The sequence below is a fragment of the Tachyglossus aculeatus genome, chromosome 11 (assembly GCF_015852505.1).
Source record: "Tachyglossus aculeatus isolate mTacAcu1 chromosome 11, mTacAcu1.pri, whole genome shotgun sequence".
NCBI classification, from domain to species: Eukaryota; Metazoa; Chordata; class Mammalia; order Monotremata; family Tachyglossidae; genus Tachyglossus; species Tachyglossus aculeatus.
The window spans coordinates 22,242,007-22,255,963 of record NC_052076.1 but is presented as its reverse complement, the minus strand read 5'-3'; the positions used below and the strand labels follow the sequence as shown (position 1 = coordinate 22,255,963).

General features: G+C 48.1%; 1 protein-coding gene and 1 non-coding gene across 3 annotated transcripts in view; one reads left to right on the top strand and one right to left on the bottom strand.

Moving 5' to 3' along the window:
• Positions 1-13,957, bottom strand: part of TLK2 (tousled like kinase 2) — an 82,270-nt gene that overhangs the window by 27,143 nt on the left and 41,170 nt on the right. For both annotated transcript variants that reach the window (XM_038753634.1, XM_038753635.1), the window contains exons 10-11: positions 9,524-9,634; positions 1,420-1,556 (exon numbers count right to left, since the gene is read on the bottom strand). In XM_038753634.1, coding sequence (XP_038609562.1) covers positions 1,420-1,556; positions 9,524-9,634 — 248 coding nt within the window. The remainder of the gene's footprint in view (positions 1-1,419; positions 1,557-9,523; positions 9,635-13,957) is intronic.
• LOC119935333 lies at positions 5,449-5,586 on the top strand. Its single transcript, XR_005453218.1, has one exon. It is a non-coding gene; the product is annotated as a small nucleolar RNA SNORA7 (small nucleolar RNA).

Here is a 13,957-nt window from a genome sequence, read left to right as displayed (position 1 = left end):
GGTAAATAACGAACACTTAATAGGTACCATAATTATTATTCATGCACCTACTCCTGAAGTAATTAGGAAAACACACATGTCCACCAGTGGAAATTCTGGAAGAGATGTCACTTGTTCAGCCTGAGGAAAGAGCACTGGCAGAACTGTACAGTTGTTCAGTGCTAGTACAGTGCTCTGCACACAGTAAACGCTCAATAAATATGATCGATGGATTGATTGGCAGAGGGGAGAAGACACTCTCAATCGAAAGCCTAAGATCATCATCATCATCAATTGTATTTATTGAGCGCTTACTATGTGCAGAGCACTGCACTAAGTGCTTGGGAAGTACAAATTGGCAACATATAGAGACAGTTCCTACCCAACAGTGGGCTCACAGTCTAAAAGATGACAATAGCATCTAATAAGCACGTGCAAGGTGCTAGGTGCTGAGGTGGGTCCACTGTTATGAGCCCAGGCACAGTCTCTTTCCCACACAGGGTTCATAATCTATCTCATTCCCATTTAACAGATGAGGAAATTAAGGCCTGGATGTGTTAAGTGATTTGGCCAAGGTCACCCAGAAGGTCAGTGCTGGGCCTTGATCCCTGGCCTCCTGCTTCAGAGTCTACCCTGCCTCCTCTTTCTCCTGGTTCTGCTGGGCAGCCCACGATGATCCACTGCTGTCTTCAAACCGTGCAGCTCAGAAGCTAACTGCGGGGGATGGGAAGGAGAGTGAGCATCAGGGGCAGGGCTGTTTCCTCTTTTACCCCTCCAGGGGGAAAATGCCCAGGACTCCACAATGACCACGATTTGAAAACCACCATGTTAGTAAATGTTTACTATAAAACATCCGGAGAACAAGCATCACAGGCAAGTTATCCTTAGAACTGCAATCCTGCTCCAGCACCTCAGGGACAAAAGCCCTGAGCGAGCCTGGGCCATAAGATGCCTAGGACAGGCACAAGGGGATGCCCTTGTTGGTTCCAGACATCGGATAACAGGGCATTTCTCTCATTCCAGGGTCACAGCAAGGAGGAAGATCGGGCCTGGATTCTGTGCTGCCTTTTCCTTCCCTTTGGGAAAAAGGATAATGGAGTGGAGTAGCTTTAGGATAGGATTCCTTCATTTTCACCCTCCCTCACTCCAGCAAACAGATGCCAGAGAGCAAGAAGTTCATTTGCTTTTAGACAGGACATCTTATTTGCACAAAGATTAAGTCCAGGCTCTGAATTTGAAAACGTAGGGAAAAAGGCCAGAGCTCCGGCATCAGCCAATAAGGGCAGTGGATGCAGTGAATTTTACGGTTGTGGAACCATTTTATTACTGGCAGAAGCCACAGGCAGGCGTCGAGGACGCCAAACGACTGGCTCTGGTCAGCAAGTGGAAACGGTCAGCAATGGTTTCGCTCTCCGGCCATCGGGCAAGACACCTACTTACTTGATAAGGTTCTGGAAAGCATAGCCATCTGTCCACTGCTCGGTGAACGAGGCCCCGTGCCGGACCGTCGTGAAGTGACCCAGCCTCAGGCGATCCTGCATACTCTTGTCCCTGCAGGCCATCTTCTCTTGTTTCGACTAGAGAAACGGGATCACAATGGGTAAGAAAAAATAGTCGGTTGCAGTCCCCCCGCGAGGAGCGTCAACTCAGGGGGGTTGTGGGGTGACCATGATGCTGCCCCACCCAAAACTTAAAAGCATCAGGGGTGGGGCCCCTGGCTCCAGGAGGATCTCGGCCCAGCCCTAATATAAACCGGGGCCCGGCCAGCTGTCCGGGGAGGGTGGCTAGCTGCTGAGCAGCGGAGATCCCTTTCTGTGTCCCTTAAAATTAAGTTCTTTCTTCACAAATCACCCCAACCAGCAATTACGCTTATAGGTAAAAGTTCATTTGACTTTCTTTCCTCCTTGGCTGAGGCTGAAATACACATATTGGGATTCCAAGTGAGAAAGAGAGAGACCCTATTAATCTAGTTCATCCGGGAGTTGAATCTCTAAAATCACTGGCTCAAATCCTAGTCTCGAAGCGGTAGCACGCATCCACAGGTAAACTTCCAGACAGTCAGGGTGGGGGGGTGGGGGTCCCTTTCAGATGCAAAGTCCAACTTTTTATACTCCATGCCTGTCCAAAATCTTCACAGTTGCGATGAAACACGCCCTAAAGCAAATATGCAAACTGGGAATTTGTGCCGGAAGTAAAACGTATCTAAAAACTGCATGGGATCCAATCAAAGCATACATACACATCCCCGATGATTAAATTCATTTAAGAAATGAGGATTATCCAAGTCATTCCTGCAGCTTTCCAAGATGGGTAAAATTAGTTCCAATGGCTTCCTGCGCCATATCTCCCCATCCCTGCCTGTTGTGGGGAGGGAATGCATCTGTTATATTGTACTATCCCAAGTGCTTAATAAAGTGCTCTACACACAGTAAGTGCTCGATAAATACGATTGTTCATTGTTGGGTAGGGATTGTCTCTATCTGTTGCCCAACTGTACTTTCCAAGTGCTTAGTACAGTGCTCTGCACACAGTAAGTGCTCAATAAATAAGATCGATTGAATGAATGAATGAGACACTCCGTTCTACATGTAGCAAAAGCTTCAAAGCCCACAGTGTAGAGTGATGTCCTTCAGTTCAGAGACGCAGTTGCTGAAGGCAAAACTGCGCCTGTGGGGGTAGTGTCTCTAGGACAGAGACTCTCTTGCTCACCTTGTCCATGACAATATGGTAATTCTCTAAACACAGGATTATCTTCTAAAAACTGGCAAATGCCAAGGGATTAAAGGAAAACTGAATCCGCTCTGGTGCCCGAGCAGAAGGAAAGTTCAATGGAGGAAGAAACGCACTGTCAAAATAAATATCTGAACTTCACATGCCGCTCTCAAATGACATTTGACAAGCTTGAGACACTTATGCCCAGTATGTAGGGGTGATGAAAAAGACCAGCGTCCACTTTGGATGCCACATGGCCCCAAAAACCGTACTTTCCAGGGCTTCAGCTGATACGGTGTCGAGCGGGGTTCTGGACTCGGCATTGTGAACATGAGACGAAAGGAGTTGGGGCATCAAGAACAGAACGGACAACTGGCCTTTGTTCCTCACCACAGAGAGCAGTTTTTCTACAAAAGGGGAAGTATTCTGACGCAGCCTTCAAATCACAAGTTATTGTGTTTCACCATTTCAATTAGACAGTCTAAAGTGGAAGATGAGGCTTACCGGTGAAAGACCATTCTGAATTACTCTTGGCAGGACACCAAGGAATGAACACGATCTCATGGCGTTTCAAATACTAATGGGTCCAAGGTGTTATTGCATGAGGGGCTACACTGTGAGTCACACAAGACCCCAGAAAGGAGAGATGGCTTCCAACCACTGTGGCACAGTGCTGGGGGGCCTGGGTGGGGGTTGGGGAGGGCATAGTCATCCCGGAAAGGCCTTGGAAATCCCAGGAATCCCTATTAATCCGCTTAATTATTTATTAAGTGCTTAAACTGTGTGCAGAGTGCTGCACTAAGCACTTGGGAAAGTAAAATATAACAGAATTGGTAGACTCGTTGCCTGCCTATGAGGAGTTTAAAGTCCTACAGGGGAAGACAGATATTAAAATAAATTATGACTATGGATGTAAGTGCTGAGGGGCTGGAGGTGGAGTGAATAAAGGGTATAAGTCCAAGTGCAAGGGCAATGCAATGGTTGACCTTCCTGAGCATGTCTGCTGTCACGCATGACCTCTTCCTTTAAGCACTTGATAGTCACCCACCTTCAGCCCCACAGCACTTACGTAGAAATCTATAATTTATTTTCATGTCCGTCTCCCCCTCTAGACTGAAAGCTCCTGTATACACTTCGATGGTCACCCCAGCCCCACAGTAGTAATAATAACTGCGGTTTTTATTAAGCACTTACTAAAGTGCCAAGAACTGTGCTAAGCACTGGGCTAGATACAAAATCATCAGGTTTCGTGGTTGGGTAGGGACTGTATCTGTGGCCGAATTGTACTTTCCAAGCGCTTAGTACAGTGCTCTGCACACAGTTAAGCACTCAATAAATATGACTGACAGACTGACTGACTGAATGAATGAGGTCTCATATGGTGTTACACTCCAAGAAGGTGGGAGAACAGGAATTTCCAGGCCTGCACTCTTTCCAGTGGGTCACACTACTTCTCACTTATATAAGTATTCTTATACTTTACTTTCCATATCTATAATCTATTTTAATGTCTGTCTTCCCCCATAGACTGTGAGCTCCTTGGCAGGGGAGATCACATCTACCAGCTGTTGTACTGTACTCTCCGAAGCACTTACAAGTGCTCTGCACATAGTAAGCACCCAATAAATATGACTGATTGACTGAGTCCATCCTGAGACTCCACTAAAGACATGGTGGGGGTTGGAAATGTCCTCTGACCTCCACCGGCCCCTCCCCTTTAACCCACCTAAGGGGTGGGTACCTACAAAATCCTTCTCATGAGAAAAGCAGAATATTGCCACAGGCTTCAGAGACTAAACACAGTTATGGAGTACAGTCTAAGTAAAGGCCGACTCGCACTCCTCCAGCCCCCCATGCATTGGCCTTCACTAAGGAAGCATTATTCACGAGCAACCTGGAGTTAAAAGTGGGGCCCTGGAATTCCGTTACCAAAACAGCACAATCACCCAGTGATGCCACAGGAGGAAAGACTGAAGAAGAACCAAGCCAGAAAGCAGGCCAGCTGGGAGGAAAAACCAACAGGGAGAGCAGTATGGGGTGAACCAACAGGTCCAACTAAAAGCTTTCAGGGCAGTGATGTTGTCCAACTTTCTAAACCCAGAACTTCCTGTCCCCAGTTGCTATAACCAACACCTCGAGTTGAGCCTCCAGCTTCATTTCTGGCTTAAACTCGACATCAAATGGCAGGACAGGTCCCCAGTGAGGTTCTGAAGAGGTGTCAGTCTCCTAGCCTTTTCGACCACACCCTCCATTAGATTATAAACTTCTCATAGGCAGGGAATGTGCCTCTGCTTCTGCTCTATTTTCCCAAAGGTTTGTGGGGGCGGGGGGGGGGGGGGGGGGGGAGAAAGGGAGGGAGGGGGAGAGAGACAGAGACAGAGACAGACAGAGAGAGAGAGAGAGAGAGAGAGAGAGAGAGAGTGTGTGTGTGTGTGTGTGTGTGTGTGTTATGGTATTTGTTAAGTGCTTATTATGTGTCAAGCATTGTTCTAAGCACTACAGTAGATACAAGTTTATTAAGGTTAGAGACAGCAATCAAATACACAGTTAAGTGAGATAAAAGGAAATTCAAGTTGCAGAATAAATATGGGAAGAGAGTACTTAGCACTGTGAACCTGATTAGTAGCCAGAGTGGAGTGGTTGGGATAGTGTAACTAGTTCTGGGCCATGAGAGTCAGGCAAATTTTCAGACAGAAGGCCTGCTTAGTTTATGGCCAGTCTAGGCCTGAAGGCATTAATCAATGGTATTTATCGAGTTCCCGCTCAGGGCTGCTCCTGGAGAGTTTCCAGTACTCTGTCAGTCTTGGCTACAGGAGGGAGAGCCAAGCAGAGGCCTACCCATTCCATTTCTAGCTTGGGCAGTGGCTAGCGGATGGAAGGCAATCTGCTACAAGCAAAACTCAACCACGCTCGGCAGCAGCGGCACGGGAGAGTCAAGGGCAGAGACTCATGTTTACTTCGTGGAAGGTGGTGATGGTAAACCACTTCCGCATTTTTACCAAGAAAACCCTATGGATACACTACCAAAATGACTGCAGTTGGAGAGTGGAGTATTCTGGGAGAGGTGTGTCCGTGGTGTCGCTATGGGTCGGAAATGACTCAACGGCATAAGCTTTACTGACTGTGCTGACTGTGCACAGAGGACTGTACTAAGCACATGGTATTCACACCTCTCTTTCACCCTCTCCTGAGCAACCTAAGTGCTCCCCATCACTCACCAACAACCTTTCCCTCCTGACCCCAAGGGCCCCTCGCTTCACCCACATATCCCACCTAACCGTGATTTTAGTGACAGTTCTCTCCCAGTTCTTATCTTACTTCTCTGGCTACACCTCTGTCTCTTTTGCTGGCTCCTCTTTCGTCTCTCCCCTCCCTTAAAGCTCCGGTCTGGGTCCCTAACTTGTCCCACTTTACACTGACATCTGATCTTGTGGCCCTCTATCAGGACGACTCCCAGATCTATCGTACTAGCCCGACTTCTCACCTCATCACCAATCCTGCAGTGCTTTTTGCTTCCAGGATGTCTCCACAGGGACATCCTGCTGGAATCTCTGTGAACTCACCTTCCCTTCCCAAACTGGAGTAGTCCATCCAAAACAGTGGTTGCCCACCCACCTCCACATCAATCCTGTCCTTCCTAACTTTTCCATCAGAGCAGAAGTATTTATGAAGCGCTTACTATGTGCAGATCAGTGAACTGAGTGCTGGGAAAGAATATAGAGGTGGGAAATTAGACCTGGTCCCTATCCCTCTGGGGGCTCAAAATCTAAAAACAGAAAGGGGGAGAGGGGCCTGGCAACGGGTATATATAAGGGGAGATTTAAAAAACCCCACAAAAAACTTATAGTGTATACTGTGGCAACAGGAGCAGAATTTCAGGCTCCTAGCAGCTCAGAGATCAGTCACAATGGCGGGGAGCCACAGTAACTGCTTCAGCTGCAGCAGCTGTGGGTGGGTAAGTATCAAGTGCTTAAGTGCACAAGCAATGCAGAGAAGAGGCCAGGAATGGGAAACGAAGACCTCGTCAAGAGAGGCCTCTCAAATGTGGGATCTGTACCCGCTGGCCCCTTGATATTCACCCCACAATACCCTTACACTGTCATTTCCCCTATCTGTAATCTGCTTTAATGTCTGCCTCCCCCTTAAGGCTGTAAGTTCTTTGTGGGCAGAGATTTCACTGTATTGTGCCCTCCCAAGTTCTCAATACAGTGCTCTGCACACAGTGAGTGATCAATAAATATCAGTAATTGATTGACTGTCCCTATGGAAGAGAGTATGGATGACTGGGTCTCACCAGAACAGGTGGACTGGAGCAGAAACTGGCCTTGGGACACTCAGAAAGGCATCTCAGTGGTGCAGGGCTCCTGCCCATACACTCTGGCCTGAGGGGAGGTCCAGGAGTGGAGAAATGGGATGTGAAAGACTGGGGTTGAGAGTCCTTAAGGAGTCCACAGGAGGTAATCAGGAGGATGGCCCGGGGCCACAGAGATCCCTGATGGGCAGAGGTACAAAGTGTGACTGCAAAGTGGGCGTGGGGGTATAAAGGTGGGAAGCTAAGCCTGACAAACTTGGTGGCTGGAACCGTTGTCCTTCCTGTTCTGGCTGCAGCCAATGGTCCGGTGGTCCATCCCCATGTGGTCAGCCTGCTTCTTTTATTTAACCACAAGGCCCACTGGCCAGCAAATAAACCACACCAAAACTGAGTCCAAGTGTTGGGGGTTGCTGCCGCAGGCAGGGGATTCCTTAAAACAACTGAAATCATTTCCGCTCTCCCTCCCTTTCTCTGAAGTCTGTCACCTTGGCAATATCCTTAACTCTCCAATTTAGTCTGTTGACAAATCTGGTCAGTTTTTCCTCCACCCTATATCTGGGATCAGCCCCCTTTCTTTCCATCCAAATGGTCACTCCCCTAATCCAGGCCTCTGTCAATCTCCACTAGACTTAACTGCATCAGCCAAGTTAAGCCTGCTGGCCCTGCTCCATCTCCTCTGTCCAGTCCACTGGCTGGTCAGATCTTTTTTTCCTAAAACGCCATTCTGCCCATATCTCTCCCTCCAACCATTTCCTATTCGTCTCAGTCAATGGTATTTATTGAGTGCTTTCTGTACGCAGAGCATTGTACTGAGCACTCGAGAGAGTGCAAGACAACAGAGTTGGTAGACCCATTCTCTTCCTGCAAGCAGCTTACAATCTAGATGGGGAGACGGACATTAAAATAAATTATGGATACGTACGTAAGTATTTTGCAGCTGAGGGTAGGGTGAATATCAAGAGCTTAAAAGGGTACAAATCCAAGTGCATGGATGACACAGAAGGGAGAGGGAGTAGGGAAACCAGGCCTTAGTCACAGAAAATCTTCTCAAAAGAGACGTGATTTTAACAAGGCTTTGAGGAAGTGGAGAACAGTGGTGTGTTGGATATGATGGGGGAGGGAATTCCAGGCCAGAGGGAGGATGTGGGTTACGGGCCAGCAGCAAGAGAGGCAAGATCAAGGTACAGTGAATAGGCTGGTGTTAGAAGAGGAAAGAGTGTGGATTGGGTGATAGTAGAAAATCAGCAACATAAGGCAGGAGAGGGAGGATTAACTGCAGGCCTTAAAGCTGACTGTAAGGAGTTTGACGCTGAGGTGGATGGGTGACCATTGGAGGTTTTTGGGAAGTGGGGAGATGTGGACAATGTTTTTTTAGAAAAATGATCCAGGCAGCAGGCTGACGTAGAGTCTGAGGTGGAGAAAGCGAGGAGGCAGGGAGGTCAGCAGACGGAGGCAATAGTTGAGGCAGGACATAATAAGTGCTTGGATCAACATAGTAGCAGTTTGGATGAGAGGAAAGGGCAGAGTCTAGAAAAACATTTTAGATGTTCCAAGTCCTCCTAAACTTTTAAATTTGCTTTCCCATTTCGACCAATTTCAGATTCTAAAATCCAACTTGGGTAATGAGCAAGAAGTCCCGCCACACATACCATCCACCGTTCCCAAAAAGTCAGTCCCAAAGCACTTGCCTAGAGTCTTGAACGGCGTCTGTGTCTATTACACACCCCATATAGTCCGGGTATATTCACGCCTCCTCGTGGATGTACCTCTGCAATGATACCCAGCGGAGGCTGAGGAGCTGGTGACCGACGACATAGGAATCCCGCAGTAAACTGATAATGGTGGTGGGGGCGGGGGGGGGGGGGGGTTGTGGGGGGTTGTGGGGTGAGAGAACAACTTTTGAAAGGCAGGAATGGATGGAGTTCCCAAACTTTTGTTTATGAGAGATTGAAAAAAAGGCCCAAAATACAAAGTAAACACCAGTAAACACCAATAGTCAACCAGAGGAGAGAGTAAACACCTGGGCTAGGAAAAGCTGAGTAAGTGTTGGAAGGGAGAAAGAAGAGTTTTCTGCCTGTTTGTTCTAAAAGAATCACCCTGCCCTAATCCTGTCCAAGCAGCTGTTTAAAATCTTCCCATTCCAGCATCCAAGACTAAACCTCCTAAGGACTCTTGCTTTCCCCTCAGCTCCCACCCTTCCAGCGGACAGCCAGGCTCAGAAAAAAGGCCCTGCTTTCACCAAACTGAATCTGATCTGGACTTTGTGTCCCCGCCCAGTCTGAGACTGCTTGCCCACACCCTCGAGAGACCTCAAGCTTGCCGCCCAGGGGTGCTGCCTCTATAGACTCTCCCCAAAGAAGGACTCCAGCCTGCCAAATCACCTGGAGCGTTTTCAGAACCCCACAACTTCCTTGGAGACTTCCCACTTGGCTTTGTGCCAGAGAAGCCCTAGTCCCTGACACAGGGAGCCGTGCCCTGGAGCTACGGTGATCCGGGCCGGGGACCACAGGAACCGCTCACCTTTTCTATAAGGAGTTTCTTGCTCATGGTCACACATCTGTTCAACCGTTCCTTGTACTTCTCCAGCATCTTCTGCTGCTCGTCGATCTGCCGTCTCAAATCACAGTTTGCCTGGAGAGTACAAAGGAAAGCCAGTTAGTATCAGGCATGGGACTCTTTCAAAATCAACGGTTACCGAGGAAGGAGAGTGCTGAGGGAGGCCGGATTAAATTCTGGCAACTCAAGCAAATCATCCTCATTGCCATCACGAAAGCATCTCTTGAGCATTTCCCGTTTACAGAGCACTGCCGAACTAGGCATCCAGGCCACAGCAGTTAAGTATCTGAGACAGAGACAGACAGTCTCTGTCTTTGAGAAACTTACTCAGCTATGGGTGTAGGGGGTCCCCCCTCATCTGCCACCCTCCCAAAATCACCTCTGCATTTCTCAATGCGTTGGATCTCTTCCCCCCCACCCCATCCTGCCCAGCCCCTCCTGGCCCAACCTTCCTCATTCGCAGCCAAAGGTGCTCTTGCTGACCCAGACTAAGCCCCCCTTTTCCTCAGCTCCCCCTCCCCTCCCCATCGTCCCCTTTGCTCTACCCCCCGCCCCACAACACTTGTGCATGTATGTACATATTTATAACACTTTATGAATATTAATGTGTTTACTAGTTCTGATGTGCATATATATCTATAATTCTGTTTATTTATACTAATGCTATTGATGCCTATTTACTTGTTTTGATGCCTGTCTCCCCTCCCCGTCTAGACTATGTGCCCGTTGTGGGCAGGGATTGTCTCTTGCTGAATTGTACTTTCCAAGCACTCTGTACAGAGTTCTGCACACAGTAAGAGCTCAATAAATATGGCTGACTGAATGAATGACCGGTCCCAGTCCATCGCTTCCACTCACGCCTCCACTCTGCTGCCCCCAACACACGTCCCTCCCAAACCTATGTGCCTAACGTGGCTCTTGGATTACTGACCCCGCTCTCAAAGACACCACCCCCGACATCGGCAGCCATGAATCACTGCTCTCATTTGAACATACTTATGTTCCCCATCCCTAAAATTCCCTCCCGCTCCAAAATGTCTCCAACCATTCTGGAACCTTCCAGTCTTGGGACCCCTTTCACCTGTCCCGGCTCTTCTAACAAATCTCAGCCCCTCCTCTTTAGATGCCGGGGTCTGCAATAGAGAGGGCAGCCCCCTTTAACTCTCTCCCGGGGCCTCCTGTTTCTTACCCCTGGTAACCTTGCTAACTATTTTGCTGCTGAGACAAGCTTGTCAGACAACAGCTTTCCCCAACCCTCTCTTCCTTTGCCTAATTCTCTCCCCAACCTTCCCTGATGACCCCACACAAGGAGCTCTCCCTCCCGCTCATAATCTAACCCATCCCCTCTCACCTCTTTGCAACTCTTGCTCCCGACCTACCCACTTTTCTTATTTCAACCTCCTCACCCTGGCACCTTCCCCTCCACCTTCGAACCCCTCCAAGTCTTTCCCTGACTGAGAAGCCACTCCTTTGGCCTCTCAAGTTCTCCCACTCTCCCCGCTTCCATGCCTGCGTATACACCAGCTGGCTCCATGACCTCTGGACCACTACTCTTTGTGACCCTTGCAATCTACACTTTGACCTCTGTACTGTGAAACCACACTCCTCATGGTTTCCAAGGACCTCCTCCTTCCCCTCAACTCTACTGGTTAACCTATTCTACCTTAATCCTCCTCGACCTCTCAGCTGCCTTTAGACATTCCTAGAAACTCGCCCGGGCCTTGGGATTACTGGTTCTCTTCTTACCTCTCTGCTCCTTCTCCACTTCCTTTGCTAACTCTGCTTTCCCCTAACTCTTTAATTGTGGGTCTCTAGGCTCTCTTTCCCTCTCTCTGGGAACTCACCTGCTCCAGGAGCTAAGATTCTTACTGTGTGCCCTTCTTCTGAATTAAACCTCCTTCCCACTCAACCTCACCAGAATGATGATGATGATGGAATTTGTTTAGCGCTTACTATGTGCCAAGCACTGTTCTGAGCACTGAGGTAGATACAAGGTAATCAGGTTGTCCCATATGGGCCTCAGTCTTAATTCCCATTTTACAGATTAGGTAACAGGCACAGAGAAGTTAAATGACTTGCCCAAAGTCACACAGCTGATAAGTGGCAGAGCCAGGATTAGAACCCACGACCTCTGACTCCCAAGCCCATGCTCTTTCCACTAAGCCACGCGGCTTCTCAGAATGTAGCTCCTGCCATCTTCAAAGCCCTCCTGAATGCCCAACTTCTCCAGGAAGCCTTCCCCAATTAAATTCCACATTGACAGTCTTGTCAATCCAAAAACCAGTCTTGACGCTAATGTGCTCAAAGACTAGCAATAACTCACGTAACCTGCCAAATTCCTACTATCAACAGTTGAAATGTTATGCTTTCTCCCGCTATTTGTAATTTGGGTCTGCCCATCTCCCACATTAGACTGTAAGTTCCTTGAAAGTGGGAATCATGTAGTTTCCTGGGCTATGTCAATCAATCGATGGTATTTATGGTACCTTCCCAAGTGCTTAGTACAGTGCTCTGCCCACAGCTGCTGCTCAATAGACACTACTGATTAACAGATGGCTCCCAGATCTTTATCTCCAGACCTACCCAGGCCCTTGCACCTTCACAATCAAAGGCAATTATTTATTTATTTTTAAATGGTATTTGTTAAGTGCTTACTATGTGCCAGGCAATGTTCTAAGCACTGTGGCAGATACAAGCTAATCAGGTTGGACACAGTCCTTGTCCCATATGGGGCTCACAGTCTTAATCCCCATTTTACAGATGAGATAACTGAGCCCCAGAAGTTAAGTGGCTTGCCCAAGAAGACACAGCAGACAAGTGATGGAGCTGGAATTAGAATACAGATCCTTCTAATTGTCAGGTCCATGCAATATCCAGTAGGCCACACTGCTTTCTGATTGCAGAGCACTGTACTAAGTGCTTGGGAAAGTACAATCACCAGGGTTGGCAGGCACTCTCCCTGTTCACAAGGAGCTTACAGTCTACAGGGGCATCTCTACTTGAATGACAAGCTGACATCCTAAACTCGAGTCGAAAGCTGAACTCGTTTTCCTTCTTAAACCTTTCTCCTTTTCCAAACATTTTCATCACCGCTGATGACAGTGCTCTCCTCCCCATCCCAGGAATTCACAATCTCGCCAGCATCTTTGTTATCTCTGTCATTTACCTCTCAAATTCAGTTTGTTACTACAGGCTGCCGCCATCTCCTCCAGAATAGTTCAGATCCCCACCCCTTATAACACTCCCGATTCAAGCTGCCTTGGGTCCCACCTGGATTTCAGTAATAACCTTTTGACTACCGTCCCCTCTTCAGTCTGCCCCACGTACAGCTGTTTGTATCATCTCCACAAAATGCTGCTCGGAACACATCACTCCCCTCCTCAAAAACTCCCTGTGGCTCCCCACTTCTTTCTATATCAACCAACTACGGGCTTCATGGTTCTCCTTCAGCTTACCCAACCCCAACCCCTGCTTACCTGTCTGTTCTCTTCCCCTCCCCAACCCCAAAGCCCTGCCCCAAAGTCACTTCCTCTAGAAGACATTCCCTGACCACACCCACATCTTCTGCATCTTGAGACCCCCGTCTGCTTAATGTTCTTTGGTAGATTAAACATTCATTTCATTACTGGCTTTGTTTTTTTAGCTACTTAAATTTATGGTCTCTATTTTCCATCCTTTTTTACATTTGTTCATCTTTGCCATCCACTGTCTTCCCCAATTGGCTCGTGAGCTCAAGAGCTGGGGGCTCTATCTTTGACTTCTATTTTACATTTTCAAGTGCTCTGCACCTAGCAGTCATTAAATACAAGCCCTCAATGATGACGGTGGGGAGCTGAGTCCAAAGAAGCCTCCTAAATCCTCTTCCAAGAAGAGACGGGTGAGAGTAAACTCTGGGCTCCACTTTCTGTTTTATGGGTCCCCTGAGAAGACAGAGCTGGTTCTGGGGACAGAAAGTGAGGGAGCTAACATTAAGATGGTGTAAGGAGACAAGCAGAAGTAGTGGATCCCCATCTTGGCCAACGTATGACTGTCCCTGGGAGGAGGCACACGCCTCTTCCAAAGCAACGAGGGCATCACGTTGTCTGTCTCCTGTGAACACCTGGCTGCTATCTCAATTTTATGCTGACCAAGCATCCAAAATAGAGAAATTGCACTCCCTTTTTTTTTTTTAAACACAGAATATGTACCTTTAAAAATTCTCCCAGAAAAGCTATTCCTGGAATGGTGGAGGGCCGTTGCCCTGGGAAGCCGAAGAAGTAGATGCCTGACATGAGAATGAATTTTTTTGGCCCCCGTCATGCTCCTCCGTCTTCAAAGAACAAGCAGTGAGCATACACACATACTCCTAGATTCAGAAACAGGGGAAGGGCGGGGACTCCGCCTGTCCTGGATGGGATC